The sequence below is a fragment of the Rhinatrema bivittatum genome, chromosome 8, assembly GCF_901001135.1.
Source record: "Rhinatrema bivittatum chromosome 8, aRhiBiv1.1, whole genome shotgun sequence".
In the NCBI taxonomy this organism is placed as follows: domain Eukaryota; kingdom Metazoa; phylum Chordata; class Amphibia; order Gymnophiona; family Rhinatrematidae; genus Rhinatrema; species Rhinatrema bivittatum.
The window spans coordinates 71,782,801-71,804,546 of record NC_042622.1 but is presented as its reverse complement, the minus strand read 5'-3'; the positions used below and the strand labels follow the sequence as shown (position 1 = coordinate 71,804,546).

The window sequence follows — 21,746 nt, the reverse complement described above, 5'->3', positions numbered from 1 at the left end:
ATTGAACAGAAATTTACGTTTGCAAGGGGTATTTAAACCTTTAACATTTAAGGATAACAATCTAACGGTCGTCATTTAACCATAATAGATACAGTTGTCCCAATCAGCCTGTCCAGCGGCATACTCAAACCTGTAAGGGTGTGCCCCTGGCGCAAAACATAGTGTATGTAAGAATAGAAATAAACCTGCTGAGAGAACAAATAATCCCCACCCCTCAGCACGAGACCATGCAAATCTCTGGTCTCGCGATCCATTTCAGGGGGTATGGCACAGCAGAGCTCCCGCTGCCCATCCCGGAAAGGAATCTTTAAAAAAAAAAAATCAGCAGTTAAAATAGTGCAGCCATCCAGGGACTCTCAAAACCATAACATATATTCTGGAAAGCAGTGAGGAAATGTCACGTGGGCTCTGCAGCAGTGTTATCCAGGTCTGGTGTGCGACGCAGTCTCTTTCCCCCTTTGCCCATTCTCTGCCAGCGGGGTTCATCCTTCTGCGCTGTAGTAGGTGAGGCAGGAGCTTGATAGTCTGGTAAACTAAAGCCTGCTTCCTGTAGACATCTTGCGGCCTCCTTCATGGATTGAGCCTTGTATGTTCTGCCTTGAATAGTGAATCCAATCCCAAAGGGGAATAGCCACCGGTAGCGGATATTTTCTTTATTCAAGAGTGCGGTAGCAGGTTTCAATTCCAAACGTTTCTTAAGAGTAAGGGGGGATACATCCACATATACCTGGATCTCATGGCCATCCAATTGCAGTTTCCCTTGCTTACGGGCTAACATGTAAATCCGCTCTTTGACTGCATATTCATGAAAACAAGCAATGACATCCTTGGCCTTGTTAGCCAATTTAGGCCCCAAGACCCTGTGCGCTCTTTCGATTTTCACTGTGGGAAGTGGAATATTATCCCCAGAGACACCATTCCCTTGCGCTTGCAGAACTTCTGCACAGAGTTTTGAAATGACTTGCACACAGTCTGAATATTCCTGAGACTCTGGGATGCCTCTGAACCGGAGATTTACTCTGCGACTTCTATTCTCGAGATCCTCGAGCTTCACAGAAAGTTGCTGTATTTCATGCGACAGGGCTGCAATCTCTTTTTTAATTATGCTGAGAGACTCCGTCTGTGCCTCTGTGAGCGTTTCATATTCAAATATGGAACGCCCCATGTCGCTTACCTTCTCTCTCAGTTCCCCCACCACCTCCCTGATTTCTGCTTTAAAGTTTTGAAGATCGTGTCTCAGCTCACTAAACCAAGTTTTAAACTCACCTCTAGTAGGGATTTCAGAGTCGGAGGCCGTTGACAACTCCTCAGCCTGTTCTTCAATTTCTGTTTCAGTCGCGGCCGCCATTTTGAATTTTTCGGAGCGGGCCTCTCGATCCGTTTATTGATACGAATATTTTTGGAAATCGGGTCCTTTCTTCCAAGTCGACATGGGGTGGATTCCAGCAAGTTATCAATATCTCTGCTGCCCAAAACGAGCCCTGGATGGCCACAAACGAGAGATTCCAACCGGATCAGTCCGGAGCTAGGGATTAAGCTGCCACTCGCTCTGTTGACGTCATCAGCCCCCCCAGTAGTGCGTCTATTTTATGTGGGGCGGGGTTTAGTTGCCTAAACATGTTCTCAACCTCAATGTTTGATATCTCATTAAATTTGGACCACTGCGTCACATCTCTTGTACACATTTTGATCTCTTGTTTTGGTGTCTGTGGTATTTTGGTCCGTAGGTTCTCAATTTTGTCACTAAAAAATCTGGCATTGGATTGTGACCTGTCAATATAACAGCACCTTTGACCTGTAAGGCAGAAGGTGATGAAGTTTTTTTGCTCTCAGTATAGCAGTATTATAATAGGAAATGCTTAGAGTCTGTGTCTGTCTCTAGTAAAACAGTACCTTGTGGGAACCTAATACTACAGAAGGAGTACAATTTTTAAGTAGCTTTTCTCTTTCTCTGTCTCTTATTCTGGTTTCTTCATCCTTTTTGTTAGGTGATTGAGAAATACCTACAGTCTACCCACGCTGCAACGCATAATGACTACACGATGACTCTGCTGGATGTGTTTGACATTGAGAAGGAAGGCGAGAAAGTAGTCTTTCGACGTGACCTTGCAAACAGGTTATTTTTCTAGTTACATTCCTAACCAGTTGCAGCATTTCATGCTTTATTTGACCTTGATGGTATGACTTAGGCATGATCTGACTCATTTTATACGATTCTGCAGTAACTTCATGATGGATTATGAATTTTCAGTCTAGAGTCTGCATGGCATATGTGCAATGCAAAACATATCCATAAATTGCTCTCTAAGGAAGTTGCTTTTGCCATGGAAGTTGCAGGACAGCAGGAATGTTGTATCCGTGAACCTACAAGCTCATTTTGAAAGGAAAATACCTAGCAGTTTCCCTTTAAAAATTTGAGCAGCATGGTCTGTAGGTACAAAAGTATCCGAGACGTTGCACCTGCTTTTTTTTTTTTTTAATTTGTAATTTATTGTGTTATTACATGAGTCAATATAACAAACAGGTGTCAATCCACAAAGAACTAACCAGTTGCATTCTACATAGCACTTATACAGCCTGTCAATCTTACATTCTTGGTATATTACAAAATATTATTCAAAATATTTTCAAAACATTTGCACGATATCGTAACCCTTTGCAGACAGCTCGATGATGGTAACAATAACAATAACAATACCTCAGTCTTCGTATCCAGATGCTATAACCTCCTTAATCAAAAAGCCGCAATGCAGCAAATATCTAATAAATCAGAAAGACACACCGTAATTTCCATGAATCTTCCCTGAGAACTTACCCCCACCCACTCTCAGACCCCTGTACCCGCTATCTAGATCATATTGTGGTAGTGCAGGGAAATTCCACCTCTCTTCTCTTTTTATTATTTATGCATTCACAAGGTTCATTATTCCTGCCACTTAATATAGGGTTGCCACAACTTTTCAAATTTGGCTAGCTGTTGATGCCGGGTTGCAGTGAGAAGGTTCGGGCAGTAAAACTTTATGCAGTCTCTAGACCACTTTTTGAAGGGATGGTAATTGGTTATCTTTCCAAGCAAATGCCATTCCCCCCCCTCCCCGGCGGCTATAATTATTTGCTGCACCAAGAATGTCAGTGTGCTCTATTTCTTGAAGAGACATATTCAAAAGAAAAAATGCAGGATCCTTAGGATTTTGTTTCTCCCAAAATTTCTGCAATCACATCTACAACTGTATCCCAATATGAAACTACCTTTGGGCATTCCCACCACATATGGTAGAAGGACCCCACACAGCCACATCCCCACCAGCACAAATCACTGAGACTAGGGTAAATTTTTGCCAATCTTACTGGGGAGAGGTACCATCTGAATGACATTTTATAGCCCTGCTCCTCAATGGCGGCAGAGATAGAGCCCTTTGCTATGCTGAGATACCAAGTATCCCAAGTCCCAACTCCTAAAGTTCTATGAAGATCACTCTCCCATTTAACCACGTGAGGAGGAGGCTGAGCCGAATCTTTATTCAATAGCTGAAATGATTGCTTCACCTCTGGAAAAGGCTTAAGTGAGCACCATCCCAGTCCTGTTCCAGCCTCGCACAGTCTTTACCTTCCCATCTGTTAGCCAAAGCTTTGGAACAACCAAGGATGAAATTAGAATTAAAAAATATAGGGGTCCTATAGAAAAATGTTTGGTTCCCTACCAGTTTCCCCTTCCATTTATCCCAAATTTCAATGTAAGTGCAACAGTAGGTGGTAGAACCTTAGGTAATCTGTGCTCAGAGACAGGTAGCCATACGAACTTGGCAGGCATATTTCCTCATCAGTGCTCATTCCAGGGATACCTATCATTTCCCATCTCCGCTTAGATGCCAATCGATCACCGCTTTGAGTTGCGACCCGGCGCAATACCTTGTTAAACATGGTACTCCCATTCCCCCCCTAGCCCTAGGAAGGTACATAACCTGTCTACTTTGGGGGGCCTTCTCTTCCAAATGAAATAGAATAACTTACGTTGCCAAAGATTAATCCTTTCTTCTGGGACTACAGTGGGCAAGGTTTGGAACAAATAACTGTCTGAGAAGGATATTCATTTTGACTATCATAATTTTCCCCATCCACGAAAAAGGTGCTCTATCCCATTTCTGGAGGTCCCACTGGATCCTATCCCAAATTCCCTCGTAATTTTTAGACATAAGGTTGTCCAACCTAGCCCCGATTTTCACCCCCAGGTATTTTACTTCTGAAGTAACAATTTTGAAGGGAAAGTTTCGCTTGATAGCCGCAACCTGGTCTGGAGGAAGCGTGATATTCAAAAATTCAGATTTCTCTGCATTTAATTGGTAAGAACATAAAACATGCCATACTGGGTCAGACCAAGGGTCCATCAAGCTCAGCATCCTGTTTCCAACAGTGGCCAATCCAGGCCATAAGAACCTGGCAAGTACCCAAAAACTAAGTCTATTCCATGTTACCGTTGCTAGTAATAGCAGTGGCTGATTTCTAAGTCAACTTAATTAATAGCAGGTAATGGACTTCTCCGCCAAGAACTTATCCAATCCTTTTTTAAACCCAGCCACACTAACTGCACTAACCACATCCCCTGGCAACAAATTCCAGAGTTTAATTGTGCGTTGAGTGAAAAAGAACTTTCTCCAATTAGTTTTAAATGTGCCACATGCTAACTTCATGGAGTGCCCCCTAGTCCTTCTGTTAACTGAAAGAGTAAATAACCAATTCACATTTACCCATTCTAGACCTCTCATGATTTTAAATGCATAAAAGAATATTTGGCACCAACTTAGTAAACCCCCTCCACATTTGTCCGAGTGGGATTGAGAAAAAACAGAATAATTAGGGAGACATAATTAAGCAATGCTGTGTCAGAGGTGTGTAATCATATCTCAGTCGTGTAGGGGATATCTGGGCATTTATCTTTGAGTAAAATTGGCATGAAAAGAGATCTTTTTCCTAATGGCTTGTCAATTGACCAGAAAAATGAAATGGTGGTGAAAAGATATCACAGCGCCACCTTCCCTTCTGGAAAGAGGCACTAAGATGGAAGGTGGTCTGAAAGGCGCACAAGCAGAAAAGGAAAGAGAATGTCTGGAATATTCAGGGAGATCATCCTAGCAGCCATGCCTCCAAATCACAGCAATAGCCTCACCAGCCTCATCCACCATAGAAAGAGCTAATGGTGGCATATGTAAAACAAATAAAATAAATTGCATGACCATGACAAAATACACAAGACATAGAAGGCACACACAAAGGAGCAGCTGTTTTGTTCTGCTCCTTCATGCACACAGCTGAGGCGAACGCTCCTTTCGGCATCAGCGTGGGGCCTTTGATGGGTGGAAAGAAAGAGGAATTTGGATGTAGAGACCACCAACACGAGCCATGACTTTTTTACAGTCTAGGTACTGATGTGCAACTATTAAGGAATAAAACATAGGCCTGCTTCTATGGCCAAGTTCACAAGTTCATAAGCAAAGCACGTCAAGCAGCACTGACTGATGCTTGGGAGTAACCTGCCCGGCTTGACAGATACTACCATGGAAAGCTTGCTGGGCAAACTGGATGGACCACTGGTTCTTTTCTGCTGTCGTTTCTATGATGCCGCATGCCCCTCATGTCATCAAAGGAAGCAGGGCTAAGCCTGCTGAGGAGAAGGAAGGCAAGCAGATAGGCAGAAAACCAGGTGAAGGAACAAGGAGAATCTGCATTCTGGCAGCAGATAGGGCAGGAACAACAAGCACAAGTGCTAAGGTGGGCAGCCTTTCATTTGCAAACCTGTTTCTTCTATTTGTATATTGATGATTTTGTCACTACATTTTTCATAGAAAACTTGTTAAAATGACCGTGGCTGGTCTGTGTGACTCGTATGATGTCTGTACAAAGGGTATCTGACTAGACAAAACCTTTTTAGCCTTAGTGCTTCAGGAATGTTATCTTGAGTGAGAGGATGGTACTGCTGTTAGGAACAGCTCTTCTATATCAGCTACAACAGAGTAGATGGTAACGTCAGCTGGTCTTCCACTTCCCACTAGAAGGCAGGATGACTTGAATTCTCTCGAACAGCTGCTGCCATTACTCAAAGGAGGCAATTTTCAAATGGCCCATGTTTATGCCAAGCCCATGGGTCCTTTTTACCCATACTTTCACTTTGAAAATTGCCACGCAGACAAATGCACTTGTGGACATTTGCACCTGCTTTTTTTTTTTTTTTTTTTTTTAATTACATTTTTTTTAATTGAACTTCACAGTAGTCAAGAATAAAATGTCAGTATCAACACTTAGTACAGGAAATCCAAAAAGAGGTTTTTGGGTTTGTTTTTTTTAACTTTAAATCCCCAACTTTGCCTCTACCTCTCACACTCACCTGACCCACATCATAAATGTTTTCCCCCCAAAGAGGTAATATCAGAACCAAAACTTATGCTACATTGAGAGACCATTGCATCTTTGAAAGAGTTCCCAAATCAATTGAAATGTTTGGATTTTACTCTTAGATAAGGCACTCAGCTTTTCCATCAGGTACACATTCCAACTTTGACAAATCAGTAAGTTAACTGAAAGGAGACTTTTTTCCATCCATGCAGCTATTTCATAACAAGCCGCTAGAATACAATGGGTGATTAATTTTGCCAGCTCCAGCCCAGTTATATGAGCTATAAAATTCAAAAGAAGTATTTTGGGGTCTTGAGTTACCTTACATTTCATTATTGCACCTGGTTTTCCATGAAAAATAACATCTGTATTTAGAAAATACAGTTTGTGCACATTAGTTTCCTCCTCTGACCTAAACTCTCTCCTCGGAACACATCCTAATGTGTCATTGTGGAACACTGCATATTTTAAGCCAGGTAAATTGATATTTTCCCAGGTACATGGCTTTTGAAAATTGCCCTGAAAATAATACGCCGAGCAGCTCAAGGCTTCTCGCATGCCAGATAAGAGTGCTGGAGAATAGCACTGTTACCTGGCTGGACAATAAAGATTACCCTGATTTTCTCACTGTGGTTCTAGGAAAAGAAAGCATCTTTCTGTTTACTGAGCTGGTCTTTCTGTGCACCTCTCAGGTTGTTACTCTGGCATGGCTCGCGTTTATCTAACTGGGTGGGAATCCTGAGTAAAGGACTGCGCGTGGCTCCACCCGAGGCACCTGTCACTGGCTACATGGTGAGTAGCTGAATATCCTCTGCATACTGCTGATAAACTTATTTACACTGAGCAATCACTATACAGAGCTGATCATCAACACTACCCAGCCCTACTCTTTCTGCCTCAGAGTAACTGATCATGTAACAGGTGAGTACAGATAGGTCTTTGTAAATGCTTGTTCCCAGTACGTACCAGGATCAGTCCAGACAGCTGGGTTATGCCTCCCCTCCAGCAGATGGAGTCAGAGAGAAAACTGAAAGCACCCCCTATATACACTGGTGTGCCCCCTGCGATCCTTCAGTATAATCTCTGACTCCAGCAGATTGAGAGGCATAACCTGCGGTCCTGCTCCGGTCGTTCTATCTATCGGTCGGGGTAAAATTAAAACAATAAAATACACTATAAAAAAGTAAGGTAGGACAGGGGGCAAGATCATTGGATGCTTCCTTTTCTCTCCTCTGTCTGCCTGTCGGTTTGTGTGAATGTCTGTGTGAGTGTATTGCGCTGCGTAGCTAGGCATTAGTGTGAGGCAGGCTCGGAGGGTAGTACCCTTCTGATATTCCCGGGTTAGTGTGTCCGCAGCCTGGGGGAGAGCTTACCGGTGGGCCGGTCACCCTCCCCCCCCAAATTCCAGGCTTTAGTCCTGAAGGGGGTTTAAAAAAAAAAAAAAAAAAAAAAAAAAAAGTTTTTACTTGCAGAGCAGTTTAAGTCCTGTTGGTGACAGGCAGTGTGCTCGTTTTTTTTCTACTGCCCCGGCCTGCCCGTGCCTGCTCGGACCCCGGAGGGGGTGGCTAGCTCACCCGGCGCGCGTTTTCTGTGAGGCTTTCCTCTCGGAGATTTTTTTGGCGCCATTTGGTCGTGCTGCTCCGTTCGCGGTGCTGATGCCGCGCTCTTCGGTCTGCCTGACCTGTGGAGAGGCGGGGGCGCGACTCTCCCGCGGGGGTCTCTGCCCCCGATGTGTTCCCGGGGGCGAGGGACCCTCGGGGGGGCCGAGCGCTGCCCGCAGCCGATCGTCTCGCCTTTCTCCGGAGCGGCACAGCAGCGCCTCAGGCAGTCGTCCTTCGGCCCCTCCTCCACCGGGGAGGAGTGCGGCGGCCATTTTGGACACGCGGCAGGCTGCCTGTTCAGCGTCGGAGGAGGAGATCTCCCCTCCTCCCTCTCCCGAGGCACAGAGCCCGGGCTCCCAGGCCGATTCGGGGTCTCCTCGGGGCCCCCCTGCATCGGGTGGTCAGAAGAAGAGTCTGAAACGGTCAGTGCCATTTTCTTCTGAATTTGTGCTGTTAATGCACAAAGCCTTTTTACAGGCAGAATCCGGCTGGGAGGCGGAGGCTCCCGCTCCCCCGAAGGTTCCCAAGACCGCCCCCGTCTCGGGGGGGAGTCCACCGGACGTGGGGTCCTCCGGGATCAAAGGTCCCCGCCCGAGGGGGGGTGGGGCTGAGGACCTGGGAGACACAGGAGCCGCTCCGGAATCCCCGGGGGCTCCGGACTTGCTGATGGCCGACGATCCGGGGGCTGTAGCTGGGGATGACCCCCAGGTACTCCGCTTGTTTGGGAAAGAAGAATTAAGCTCCCTTATCCTCCACGTGTTGCAGGAGCTAGAGTTGACGACTCCGCCTCAGGACGCGGACACGTCTACAGGGGATATCGCAATGGCAGGGATTCGAGCTCCTCCGCAGACCTTTCCTTTTCACCACAAGGTCTTACAGATCGTTTCAAAGGAATGGGAGCTCCCAGAGGCTTCTCTGCGGGTAAATCGAGCCATGGAAAGGCTATATCCCTTACCCAAGGATTCCCTGGAGCTTTTGAAGACACCCGCGGTAGATTCGGCTGTCACGGCGGTGGTAAAGCATACAACTATCCCAGTGACGGGGGGTATAGCGTTAAAGGACCTCCAAGACCGCAAGCTTGAGGTTTTATTAAAACGCATTTTTGACGTGGCGGCACTGGGGGTCCGAGCGGCGGCTTGCAGCAGCCTTGTACAGAGGGCCAACCTCCGCTGGGTTCAGCAGCTGCTGACCATGCAGGAGCTCCCTCCGGGCGAGGCTGAGCAGGCGAATTGTGTTGAAGCGGCGGTCGCTTATACAGCGGATGCCTTGTATGACTTGTTGCGCACATCGGCTCGTATTATGTCCTCGGCGGTCTCGGCCAGGAGGTTGCTCTGGCTCCGTCGTTGGTCGGCGGATGCCAACTCTAAAGCGAGGTTAGGTTCCTTCCCCTTTAAGGGCAAGCTGCTGTTTGGCGAGGAGCTGGACCAGCTCATTAAGGACCTGGGTGACAACAAGGTTTACAAGTTGCCCGAGGATAAGCCTCGGCAGCCTCGGTCGTTTGGTAACGCTAGGGCTCGCTTTCGGGGGCAACGGCGTTTCCGTGGGGGAAGAGGGGGTTCCCTTCCCCAGCGGCAGCAGGTGACGAGATCCCAGGCCTGGTCTTCTTCTTCTTCCTTTCGCGGCAGGAGGCCTATACGCGGGGGATCTTCCCAAGGTTTTCCTGCCATCAAGCCCGCACAATGAAGGTGCGCGGGCCCACTCCTCCGTGCCCGTTATCGGAGGTCGGTTGTCCCGGTTCTGGGAGGAGTGGGCCGCAATTACTTCGGATCAATGGGTCCTCGATGTGGTTCGGTACGGCTACGAGTTGGATTTTGTACGTCCCCTCCGGGATCTCTTCCTGATATCGCCGTGCGGCCCCGTAGAAAAACAAGTAGCTATAGCCCAAACGGTCGCCCATCTACAGGCTCTGGGGGCGGTAGTTCCGGTTCCCCGGGACCAGCTCAGGACGGGTCGGTATTCCATATACTTCCTGGTGCCCAAGAAGGAGGGCACCTTCCGACCAATTCTGGATCTCAAAGGAGTAAACAAGGCGTTGCGTGTGCCCCGCTTCCGGATGGAGACCCTCCGGTCTGTTATTGCGGCCGTCCACAAGGGAGAATTTTTGGCTTCTTTGGACCTGACAGAGGCCTATCTGCACATCGGAATAAGAGAACGGCATCAAAGGTTCTTGAGGTTCATGGTGATGGGGGACCACTACCAGTTTTGCGCCCTCCCCTTCGGGTTGGCCACCGCGCCGCGGGTATTCACCAAAGTTCTCGTGGTGGTAGCGGCTTCCCTCCGCCGGCAAGGCGTCCTGGTACATCCCTATCTCGACGATTGGCTCATTCGGGCAAAGTCGCACGCGGCATGCAACCGGGCGGTCTCCTTAGTAGTGCGCCAGCTGCAGCGGTTGGGTTGGGTAGTCAACTTCGCGAAGAGCAGACTCGAACCGACCCAACAGCTAGAGTTCCTGGGAGCCCGGTTCGACACCTTGGTGGGCAAGGTTTTTCTTTCGCAGCAACGCATGCTCAATCTCATGACTCAGGTACGGCGCCTGTTAGAGCTCGAGATTCCCACGGTCTGGGATTATTTACAAGTCATTGGTCATATGGTGTCTACTATGGAAATGGTACAATGGGCTTTTGCGCATATGCGTCCGTTACAAAGAGCACTTCTATCTCGTTGGGATCCCCGCTCGGAGGAGTACGGGATGGAATTGCCCTTGCTGGAACCGGCTCGCTCCAGTCTCTCTTGGTGGTTGACCCCAGCCAATCTCCTACAGGGGGTGGACCTAGAACCCCCGTCTTGGTTGGTGGTAACGACGGATGCCAGCCTGTCGGGCTGGGGTGCGGTCTGCCAGTCCCGTGCGGTCCAGGGCAACTGGTCGGCACTCCAAGCGACTTGGTCCATCAACCGATTGGAGACCAGAGCGGTCCGCCTGGCCCTGCGTTGTCTCCTTCCACTGGTACGTGGTCGAGCAGTAAGAGTTCTGTCGGACAATGCGACCACAGTGGCGTACATAAATCGACAAGGAGGCACAAAAAGCCAAGCAGTAGCGATCGAGGCGGCGCTGTTGATGTCCTGGGCGGAAAGGCACTTAGAGCGTCTCGCGGCCACCCACATTGCCGGCGTGGACAATGTTCAGGCGGATTACCTCAGCCGGCAGCACCTAGATCCAGGAGAATGGGAGATCTCGTTGGAGGCGATGGCTCTCATCGCGCAGCGTTGGGGAACTCCGCGCTTGGACCTCATGGCGACTCGCCAAAATGCAAAGGCGGTACGCTTCTTCAGTCGGAGAAGAGAGCACGCGTCGGAAGGGGTGGACGCGCTAGCCCTTCAGTGGCCTCGTCACATTCTTCTTTATGTGTTCCCTCCGTGGCCGCTGGTGGGGAAGGTGTTAAGGCGCATAGAGTCCCATTACGGTCCAGTGATCCTCGTGGCTCCGGAATGGCCGCGGCGCCCGTGGTTCGCGGATCTGGTCAACCTGGCAGTCGACGGCCCACTACGTCTCGGTCATCTTCCCAATCTTCTTCGGCAGGGTCCAGTATTTTTCGATCGGGCGGATCGTTTTTGTCTGGCGGCTTGGCTTTTGAGAGGAAGCGGTTAAAGAAGAGAGGTTATTCGGACGCGGTAGTGTCTACTCTCCTCCGGGCGCGTCGGTCTTCCACTACGCTCGCCTACACGAGGGTTTGGAAGGTTTTCCATGATTGGTGTGACACGGCAGGGACTTCGGCCGGACGTTCGTCAGTGGCGGATATCCTTATGTTCTTACAGGATGGCTTAAAGAAGGGGTTGGCATATAATTCACTCCGAGTTCAGGTGGCGGCTTTGGGCTGCCTGAGGGGCAAGGTCAAAGGCTCTTCCCTTGCGAGTCATCCAGACGTGGCTCGGTTTTTACGAGGGGTTAGAAACTTGCGTCCTCCCGTCAGGCTTCCCTGTCCGTCTTGGAACTTGAACTTGGTTCTCCGTGGATTGTGTGCGGCTCCGTTTGAACCTCTTAAGGCGGCTTCTTTGAAGGATCTCACGCTCAAGACTGTTTTCCTTGTCGCCATTTCCTCGGCTCGTCGGGTGTCGGAACTTCAGGCTCTCTCTTGCAGGGAACCGTTTTTGCGCATTTCGGCGTCAGGAGTTTCCCTCCGAACTGTTCCTTCCTTTCTACCTAAGGTGGTCTCCCCGTTTCATGTCAACCAAACGGTGGAATTACCTTCCTTTTCGGACGAGGAGCTACAGTCGGTTCAGGGCCGGGACTTGAGGCGTTTGGATGTCCGTCGGATTATCTTACGCTATTTGGAGGTTACGAATGACTTTAGAAAGTCGGATCACCTTTTCGTCTTGTGGAATGGACCCAGGAAGGGTCTTCAAGCGTCCAAAGCTACGATTGCACGCTGGTTAAAAGGTGCTATTGCGGCCACGTATGTTGGCTGTGGTAAGCCTGTTCCCCCTGGGCTCAAGGCTCATTCTCTGCGTTCTCAAGCGACTTCATGGGCAGAGAATCACTTGGTTTCTTGCCAAGAGATATGCAGGGCGGCCACATGGAAATCATGGCATACTTTTTCCAGGCATTATCGCCTGGATGTCCGGGGACCTCCTGCAGAGTCCTTTGGGAGCAGTGTGATTCGAGCGGGACTTTCAGGGTCCCACCCCAGTTAAGGCGGCTTGGGTACATCCCAGCTGTCTGGACTGATCCTGGTACGTACTGGGAAAGGAAAATTAGGTTCTTACCTTTGCTAATTTTCATTCCAGTAGTACCATGGATCAGTCCAGACGCCCGCCCACAGAGTTCTAGGTTTCCGCTCGTATTCTCTGCAATTTTTTCCGTTTCAGTGGTTTTATGACGGTTTCCGCACGATTGTGGTTTCAGGACAGTTATACCAGTGTATCGTGTGTGGTTGTACATTTTTCCTGTTCTATTTGTTGTGTCAGGTTGTTTTATCTGTTTTTTCAAGGATGTTTCTCCGTGATCTGGTCACTTGTTAAAAAAAAAAAAAAAAAAAACTCAAGGGGGATTCTTGAGGGCGGTGTTGAAAAGGATTAAGTCAATTACTTCTGCTTTGATATCACATATACTGAAGGATCGCAGGGGGCACACCAGTGTATATAGGGGGTGCTTTCAGTTTTCTCTCTGACTCCATCTGCTGGAGGGGAGGCATAACCCAGCTGTCTGGACTGATCCATGGTACTACTGGAATGAAAATTAGCAAAGGTAAGAACCTAATTTTCCTTTCATATTTTGTGTTCATGACAGAGCAGCAGAGACCTTAACCAAGGACATTTTAGAATCTGCATATTGAAATAAGAGCAAGGACTTGTGTAGAAGGATATAAAGTAACCCATTCAGTAACTAAGATTCGGGCCGATACAGTAAACCGTGCAGGAGAGCCACCTAGCGCACCCAGCCCACTCTCCTGGATGCGTGATTCACTAAGGAAAGGTATGCAAATTAGGGCCCGCGGTAAAAAGGAGGCGCTAGGGACACTAGCGCGTCCCTAGCGCCTCCTTTTTGACATAAGCGGCGGCTGTCAGCGGGTTTGACAGCCAACACTTAATTTTACCGGCGTCGGTTGTCAAACCCGCTGACAGCCATGGGTTTGGAAAACAGACGCCTGAAAATTGAGCATCCGTTTTCCACCCGCCAGCAGATTTTTTATTTTTTTTTTAGATTTTTTAAATTTTTTTTTATTTTTGGGGCCTCCAACTTAATAATGCTATGACATTAAGTCGGAGGGTGTACTGAAAAGCAGTTTTTTTCTGCTTTACTCTACACTTTCCCGGTGCCGGCAGAAATTAACTCCTTTGGCAGGAGTTAATTTCTGAGAGTTAAATGTGCGGCTTGGCTGATTTGCATGTTGCAGGCGCTATTGGTTTTGGGGGGGTTGGCCGCGCATTTTCCAAACGCTAATACCCCTTACTGTATAAGGGGTAAAAATAGCACGTCGAAAACGTGCATCCAAATGGGGGCTAATGTGCGCTCTGCCTGAGCGCACTTTACTGAATCGGCCCAAGTGTGCAGAAAGCTTAGAGCAGGCCTTCCCAAACTTGTCCTGGGGACCCCACAGCCAGTTGGATTTTCAGGATATCCACAATGAATATGCATGAGATAACTTTAAGAACATAAGTTACCACACTGGGTCAGACCGATATCAAGGGCAAAATCCTGTCTCCAACAGTGGCCAAACCTTTCAAGTACCCAAACATTAAAAAGATCCCATGCTACTAATGCCGGTAATAAACAGTGACTATTCCCTAAGTCAGCTTGACTCAGTATATGCAAATTTATCTCATGCATATTCATTGTGGATATCATGAAAACCCTACTGGGTGTGGGATCCCCAGGACAGGTTTGGGAAGCTCTGAAATAGAGTGCATAAGTGTGTAAAAAGGTTGAGAGTAGTTGCAGAGGAAAAGAATGTGTGTGAGTAGCTGTAGAGTGCAGGAACCTTATGTGTTAGAGTAAGTGATAATAGAGCGCAGGGATAGTGTGTGTAACAGAATGAGAGTGAGTGTTGTGGAGCATGTGGACAGAAACGAACCTTCTCTGATGGAAAGCAAACTGTAGGACTAAGGGTTTATGATATGAAGTCCCAAGTGGGGGTAGACTTAGGAACAATGTCAGGAAATAATTTTTTACAGAAAGGGTGGTGGATGCCTGGAATGTGCTCCGGGAAGACAAGAATGGTAATGGAATTGAAAAGGGCATGGAATAAACACAGAGGATCCATGGTGGCTTGAAGAAGGTAACAGGTGGTAATTTTGGTGTAACATTTCTTTACAGAAATAACCTGCAGAGAGCAGCAGTTACAACCCTAAATACCTTGCTGTGCAGATCAGATGGACCTTTTGGTCTTCATCTGCTGTCATTTACTATGTTACAGTGTCAGGAGGTTGGGAGTCACTGTGGAGTGCAGGGATAGTGTTGTGTAATGGAAGGAAGGGTGAGAGTTATTGTAGAATGGCGTTCAGAGAGATTTCCAGAATTTGATAGAGGGTTTTAAATACTTGGAGAGTACCCTAATGGTTAGAGCAGTGGGCTATAAACCAGGGCTCAAATCTCACTTCTACTCTTTGTGACCTTGAGCAAGTCACTTTACCCTCCATTGTGTCAGGTACATACTTAGGGCTCATTTACTAAGCATTTTTTCCATAGACACGGAATGAAAGAAAAGCCTTAGTAAATCAGACCCTTTAATTGTAAGCGCTCTGGGGGTAGGGAGATACATACAATGCCTGAGTGTGAAGTGCAGAAAAGTGGAATATAAATCAAATAAATTAAATTAAAATATACTAAAGACCATTGCTTTTTCAGAGGTATTACCTATTCATGGAAAGGGAGGTTAAGTCATATTACCCACCAATAAATGGCTCAAAACCTTGAGTAAAGAAAAAGGTGGCTGGGGCTGTATTTTATTGATGACTTACTGATGACTTATTGATGTATTTTATTGATGACATCTTTCTGTGGTGGAAAAAATGATCCTCAGTGAGAAATTCAGAACATACATTCGCAGGTGATTTAAATGAAAGGACGGGATGGTGGATGGAGGTGGAAGGATTTGAGATGTCACCCCTGATAAACAGATGAGGATAATGTTAAAAGAAATAATGGTTCACTCTTCAGCAGCAGGGTAGGAGAAGGAGACCCAGGAGTATGTGTGCGCCAAGGAGAAATAGCTGGAAAGCCATGAGAACAAATTCTTGCCACTTGCCTCATGCTAACATTTTTAAATATATTGGCGGGTAAGCAGGGCAAGAGATTGGTCACTGCTCGGCCGCTAGTTTGGTTTGTGTGTTTTGGTTGTTTTTTTTTATCTGGGTAGCTTCAGCTGAGTATATTCAGCAAAACAAATAACCAAGTTCCACTGAATATCCAGATAAAGTTATCCAGGCAACTTTTCCGCTCACTGGTCTGCTCAATATCGACCTCATAATTATTTTTTTAAAAACTGCACCTTTAAGGAAAATAGGGGCCTATTTTTTGAGTATAAATCTTTTTCATATTGTTGGCATGATTCTGGTCCTGTCCTTGTAGATGGACGCAGCCTAATTCATTTCTGGCCTAGCTAATGCGTAATGTTGTGATTGAATTGTGACCACCATATTTCAATCACAAACCATATGCTTTTCTTATGTGCTCCATACATGTGCCATGTATACCACTCACCAGAGGTAGATCTTTCATGTCTAACATATATTCTTAATCTAGAACAAACCCTCATATTCACATTCTTCTCTCTGTCTCTTTCAGTTTGGGAAGGGCATCTACTTTGCAGATATGTCATCAAAAAGTGCAAACTATTGCTTTGCCTCAAGAGAAAAAGATATTGGACTGCTGGTGCTCTCTGAGGTAAATCTGTCAAATTAAAAGGCATATTGAAGAGCTCTAGTATGTCAACTCTTATACATGCTATGAATTCCATGCTGTTACACTTCTCAGTGGTCAGTATTGATGAATGCTGCCTCTCAGGGACTGTATTAGACTAGAGACACTCTCTTCTGAGTTAGGCCCCCTCCTACTTCCTGCTGCATAACTGCCTTTCCTTGTCATCTGTGAGTCTCCCATGGGGATGGACCAAAGCAGATCAGTTCTGGTCACAGGAGCCACTGCAGCCCTAAAGAAAGCTTTACTGCAGTGATTTCACAATGAATTCAATTTAGTGGGCCTGGTGAGTACCATCAGTACAGCTCACAGGGGGCCCCATGCAGAACCCTCTTCTCCCTGTCATTTTGCACAGGCCAACTGTGTGGTGAAATCCTATGGGTAACATCTTATGGAATCTAATTTATTATTGGATAATTCATAGCTGTAAGAAAGAGTTCTAGCCCTAAAAAAATTACCATTTGTTGGTAATTTTTAAATAGAATTCTGAACCTTAATATGTGCAGAGCAGATCCTGTAAAGTTATCTGTTTTAGAAGGGTACTTTTGAGTCACAGAATGCCTTGGATGCATGCTAGACTAGCGTCAGACTGATCAGGCATGTCACGAACCAAAAAAAGGAGATAGGCAGGGACAGGGAGGTATTAAATGCTAAAAGTTGCAGGTCCTAGGAGTCTGGATATTTGGGCAATAGAGAGTCTAATTTTCTTAGTTGGTTTAGATTATTCTCACATGACAAGCAGGATGGTAGTCCTCACATATGGGTGATATCACAGGATGGAGCTCAATCACGGAACACTTTTGTCAAAGTTTCTAGAACTTTTTTCCGCGCAGCAGTAGCCACGCGGTTTAAGGAGCTCCACAGAGATTCCTGACAGGAATTTTCCTCACGGAATTACTACAAACTTTCATACCCCATAGGGGTCCCCCTTTCGATTTTTGCTCCCGCGGTACTCCGGTAAGTTTTTTACCTGGTTCCGGTCAAGTTTGGCCCTCGCAGCCTACTGGTCGTCGACCGCACCACGGCTCAATTTTTTCAAAAGCCATGGCGTCGAGGTTCCGTCGGTGCCTGGACTGTACTCGCACCATGTCCATGTCCATAACAGACCCTCATAAAGTCTGTGTAATGTGCCTTGGGTGCAAGCATGATGTCCTGACTTGTACCAAATGTGCCTTAGAGACACCAAAAGGTCACAAAGCCAGAATGGAGAAAATGGAACTTCTCTTTCGTTCCCAAACTCCGACGCTGTCTATTGCATCAACGTCGTCCAAACAGACGCTGTCCACTTCACGCCAGCATCGGGCACCGGCCGTCCGGCATCGACGACTTCCCAGCCATCGACAACCTCTACTCCCCCTCAAGATCGAGGGGATCATAGAGAGAAACATCAACACCAAAAGCCTCGGACCATCAATGAAGGAAAATCATTGACTTCGCCATCGTCCAAGCCGCCATCGAAGAAACGCCGTCCAGAAAAGGCATCTACCCTTTCTGGGACCGGGTCACCGAGGCAACCCGGATGGATATCAGGAGCCATGACTCCACCTTTAACGGTGGTCCCTCCGCGTATGCCTCTGCCTCCTTCTTCCCTTCCGGAGTCGGGGCTGCTTGCTCCAAGTCTCCGTGAAGAGCTGGACCAGATGGTTCAGGAGGCCATCGATAAGGCGATGCACAGGTTCCAAGTTCCTCCGACACCGGTGCCAATCGTGGAACCGACCATCGATCCCATTCCAGCAGCATTGGCACCGCTGCTTTCGAAGATGGAAGCGATTATAGCCGCTTTTCCACCGATGGATCCTGGGTCACCGGTGGCTCTGGTGCCTTCTCCACTTACTCTTTCATCAGGAGGAGAAACACAGTTCCGTATTCCTCCATCGGGAGTCCTGCTGATGCCTCAGCCATTGATGCCGATCCAGCCATCGGCACCACCAATCCATCCATCGATGCCCTCGATGCCTTCAGAGCCTAGACCAGGACCTTCAGGAATACCATCGTCCCGTCCTTCTCAGGTTCCTAGAGGGACAGATGCTGATCCTTATGACACCCGGACTGACGATTCATCTCAAGACACTGATGATTTACCATCTCCTCCTCCTCCTACGGAAAGCAGGAAGCGTTCTCCTCCAGAGGACTTGTCCTTCATAAATTTTGTGAAGGAAATGTCTGAGTTGGTTCCCTTCCAATTACAGACTGAACAAGATGATAGGCAGCTGTTACAATTCCTGGCTGCTCCCAAGGAAATAACCTCCATCCTTATTCATCAGGTTCTTTTGGATCTTCTCAAAAAGAACTGGGAACACCCTGGTTCGGTAGCTCCAGTCAACCGAAAGGCAGATACCACTTACTTGGTCCAGTCAGCCCCAGGGTTCCAGAAACCTCAGCTGGATCACCAATCCGTGGTAGTAGAGTGTGCCCAAAAGAGGGCACGATGCTCAAAACCCCACTCTTCCTTCCCCCCAGGTAAGGAACAGAAATTCCTGGATGCCATTGGCCGGCGTGTCTTCCAGAGATCAATGCTCATCTCTCGGATCGCCTCTTACCAGCTGTATATGACCCAGTATAATAGGGTCTTATTCAAACAGATACAGGACTTTGCAGAGTCCCTGCCTCAGCAATTCCAGGAACAGCTTCAAACCATGGTACACAAGGGTTTTGAAGCAGGGAAGCATGAAATAAGATCCTCTTACAATATCTTCGACACCGCTTCCAGGGTATCTGCAGCTGCCATTTCTGCAAGAAGATAGGCTTGGCTTAAGTCTTTGGACTTGTGCCCTGAAGTACAAGACAGATTGTCCGATCTGCCTTGCATAGGAGACAATCTGTTTGGCGAACAGATCCAGCGGACGGTGGCTGAACTCAAAGAGCATCATGAGACCGTTCGCCAACTCCCTCTGATGCCTTCTGAGTATTCCTCCAAACAGCCATTCAGGAAAGATACTAAAAAGTCATTCTTCCATCCAAAGAAGTCCTATCCACAAGCTTCTAGAAGTCATTCCATGAGACCTTTCCAGAAGGCCCAGTCTCGTCAACCTCGTAAACAAAAGCCGCAACCAGCTCCTCCGCCGGACTCTGCTTCCGGCTTTTGACTCCTGCATAGAGAGCAGCAGCCAGCTTCCACTGCCTCAGATACCAGTGGGGGGTCGATTGTCCCATTTCAACAACAGATGGCACACAATCACTTCGGACCAGTGGGTCCTTGCCATAATCTCTCAGGGTTATCACCTGAACTTTCTCTCCATCCCACCGGATTCCCCACCTCGGCTGATGTGGGGAACATCCGACCACTCACCACTCCTGAAACAGGAGGTTTCCCTCCTCCTCCAGTCCAGAGCAATAGAAGCAGTGCCCTACTCCCAACAAGGCCTAGGATTCTATTCCCTGTACTTTCTAATCCCAAAAAAGTCAGGTGGCATTCGTCCAATTCTGGACCTACGTGCCCTCAACAAATACCTCCAGCGAGAAAAGTTCAAGATGGTAACCTTGGGTTCCCTCCTTCCTCTTCTGCAAAGAGGAGACTGGCTCTGCTCTCTAGACCTCCAGGACGCGTACACACACATTGCGATAACTCCATCTCATCGCAGATTTCTGAGATTTCTGGTAGGCCCCAAGCACTATCAGTACCGAGTGCTACAGTTCGGCCTGGCATCTGCACCACGAGTCTTCACCAAGTGTCTCATAGTAGTAGCAGAACTCAAGGTGTTCACGACTACCCCTGTCTCAACGATTGGTTGATCAGGGCTCCCACTCAGCAGGCTGCTCTGTCGTCCCTTATACACTCTGATTTCGCTAGGATTTCTCATCAACTACACGAAATCCTGCTTAGTCCCATCTCAAACTTTGTCCTTCATAAGGGCAGACTTGGACACCTTTCAAGCAAAGGCATTTCTGCCTCAACAGCGAGCTCTCATTCTCATTTCTCTCGCACACCAGCTACAGTTTCAGCACCACTCGACTGCACGGCCACTTCCTCATCATGCTGGGACACATGGCATCCTCAGTACAGGTTACTCCAATGATCTGCTTGGCCATGAGAGTCATGCAGTGGACTCTAAGGTCACAGTGGACTCAATCCGTCCAACCACTATCGACCATTGTCCATATCACTGACCCACTTCATCAGTCTCTAGCCTGGTGGAAAAATCAGATCAGTCTCCTCCAAGGCCTACCCTTCCAGGCTGCAGACCCTCAAATAATTCTCACCACCGATGCTTCCAACTTCGGCTGGGGAGCACATGTCGCCAATTTGCAGTCCCAAGGAGTTTGGTCTCCAGAGGAAGCCAAACACCAAATCAATTTCCTGGAGCTATGAGCAATCAGATATGCTCTCAGGGTATTTCAGGATCACCTTTCCAACCAGATCATCCTGATTCAGACGGACAACCAGGTGGCCATGCGGTACATCAACAAACAGGGAGGGATGGGCTCCTACCTACTGTGTCAGGAACCGGCGGCGGAGGCCCTTTCCCACTCGATGTACCTCAAGGCCACCTACTTGCCGGGAGTGGACAATGTGTTGGCAGACAAGCTGAGTCGCACTTTTCAGCTGCACGAGTGGTCTCTCAACCCCACAGTAGCGAACTCAATATTCCAACGTTGGGATTATCCTCAAGTAGACCTCTTTGCATCACCTCAAAACCGCAAAGTAGAGAACTTTTGCTCTCTCACTGCAGCCAACACTCACAACCAAGAGACGCATTCTCCCTCTCAAGGGACACCGGTCTCCTATATGCATTCCTTCCACTTCCACTTCTCTTGAAGACTCTCGTGAAGTTACGTCAGGACAAAGGAACCATGATCCTCATAGCTCCTCACTGGCCACGCAAAGTGTGGTTTCCGATTCTTCAGGACCTTTCCATTCGCAGGCACATTCCCCTGGGGAAGGACCCGCTTCTGATCACCCAGAACGACAGGTGCCTTCGACACCCCAATCTTCAGGCCTTATCCCTGACTGCCTGGATGTTGAAAGGCTAATTCTTCAGCCAGTTTCCCGTGTGCTGATTGCTTCGTGGAAGCCTTCCACGAGAAAATCTTATTTTTACAAATGGAACAGGTTTAAGTCATGGTGTTCCTCACTGTCACTTGATTCTTTTACCTGTTCCACCACGAAGTTTCTAGACTATCTCTGGCACTTATCAGAGTCAGGTCTAAAAACTTCTTCCATCAGGATGCATGTCAGTGCAGTAGCCGCCTTCCATAAAGGTGTTGGTGATGTACCCATTTCGGTACAACCCCTTGTGACACGCTTTTTGAAGGGCTTGCTCCACCTCAAGCCTCCACTGCGCCCTCCGGCCCCTTCTTGGGACCTCAACCTGGTTTTGGGTCAGCTCATGAAACCACCATTTGAGCCTCTCCAATCCTGTGATCTTCGATATCTCACATGGAAAGTGATTTTTCTTTTGGCAATC

At 47.8% G+C, this 21,746-nt stretch overlaps 1 protein-coding gene across 1 annotated transcript in view; it reads left to right on the top strand.

Annotated features, from left to right (window-relative positions):
- PARP2 (poly(ADP-ribose) polymerase 2) overlaps positions 1–21,746 on the top strand; it is a 163,688-nt gene that overhangs the window by 132,907 nt on the left and 9,035 nt on the right. The window contains exons 15-17 of the mRNA XM_029614939.1: positions 1,989–2,116; positions 7,080–7,179; positions 16,210–16,308. Of these exons, the coding sequence (XP_029470799.1) occupies positions 1,989–2,116; positions 7,080–7,179; positions 16,210–16,308 (327 nt within the window). The remainder of the gene's footprint in view (positions 1–1,988; positions 2,117–7,079; positions 7,180–16,209; positions 16,309–21,746) is intronic.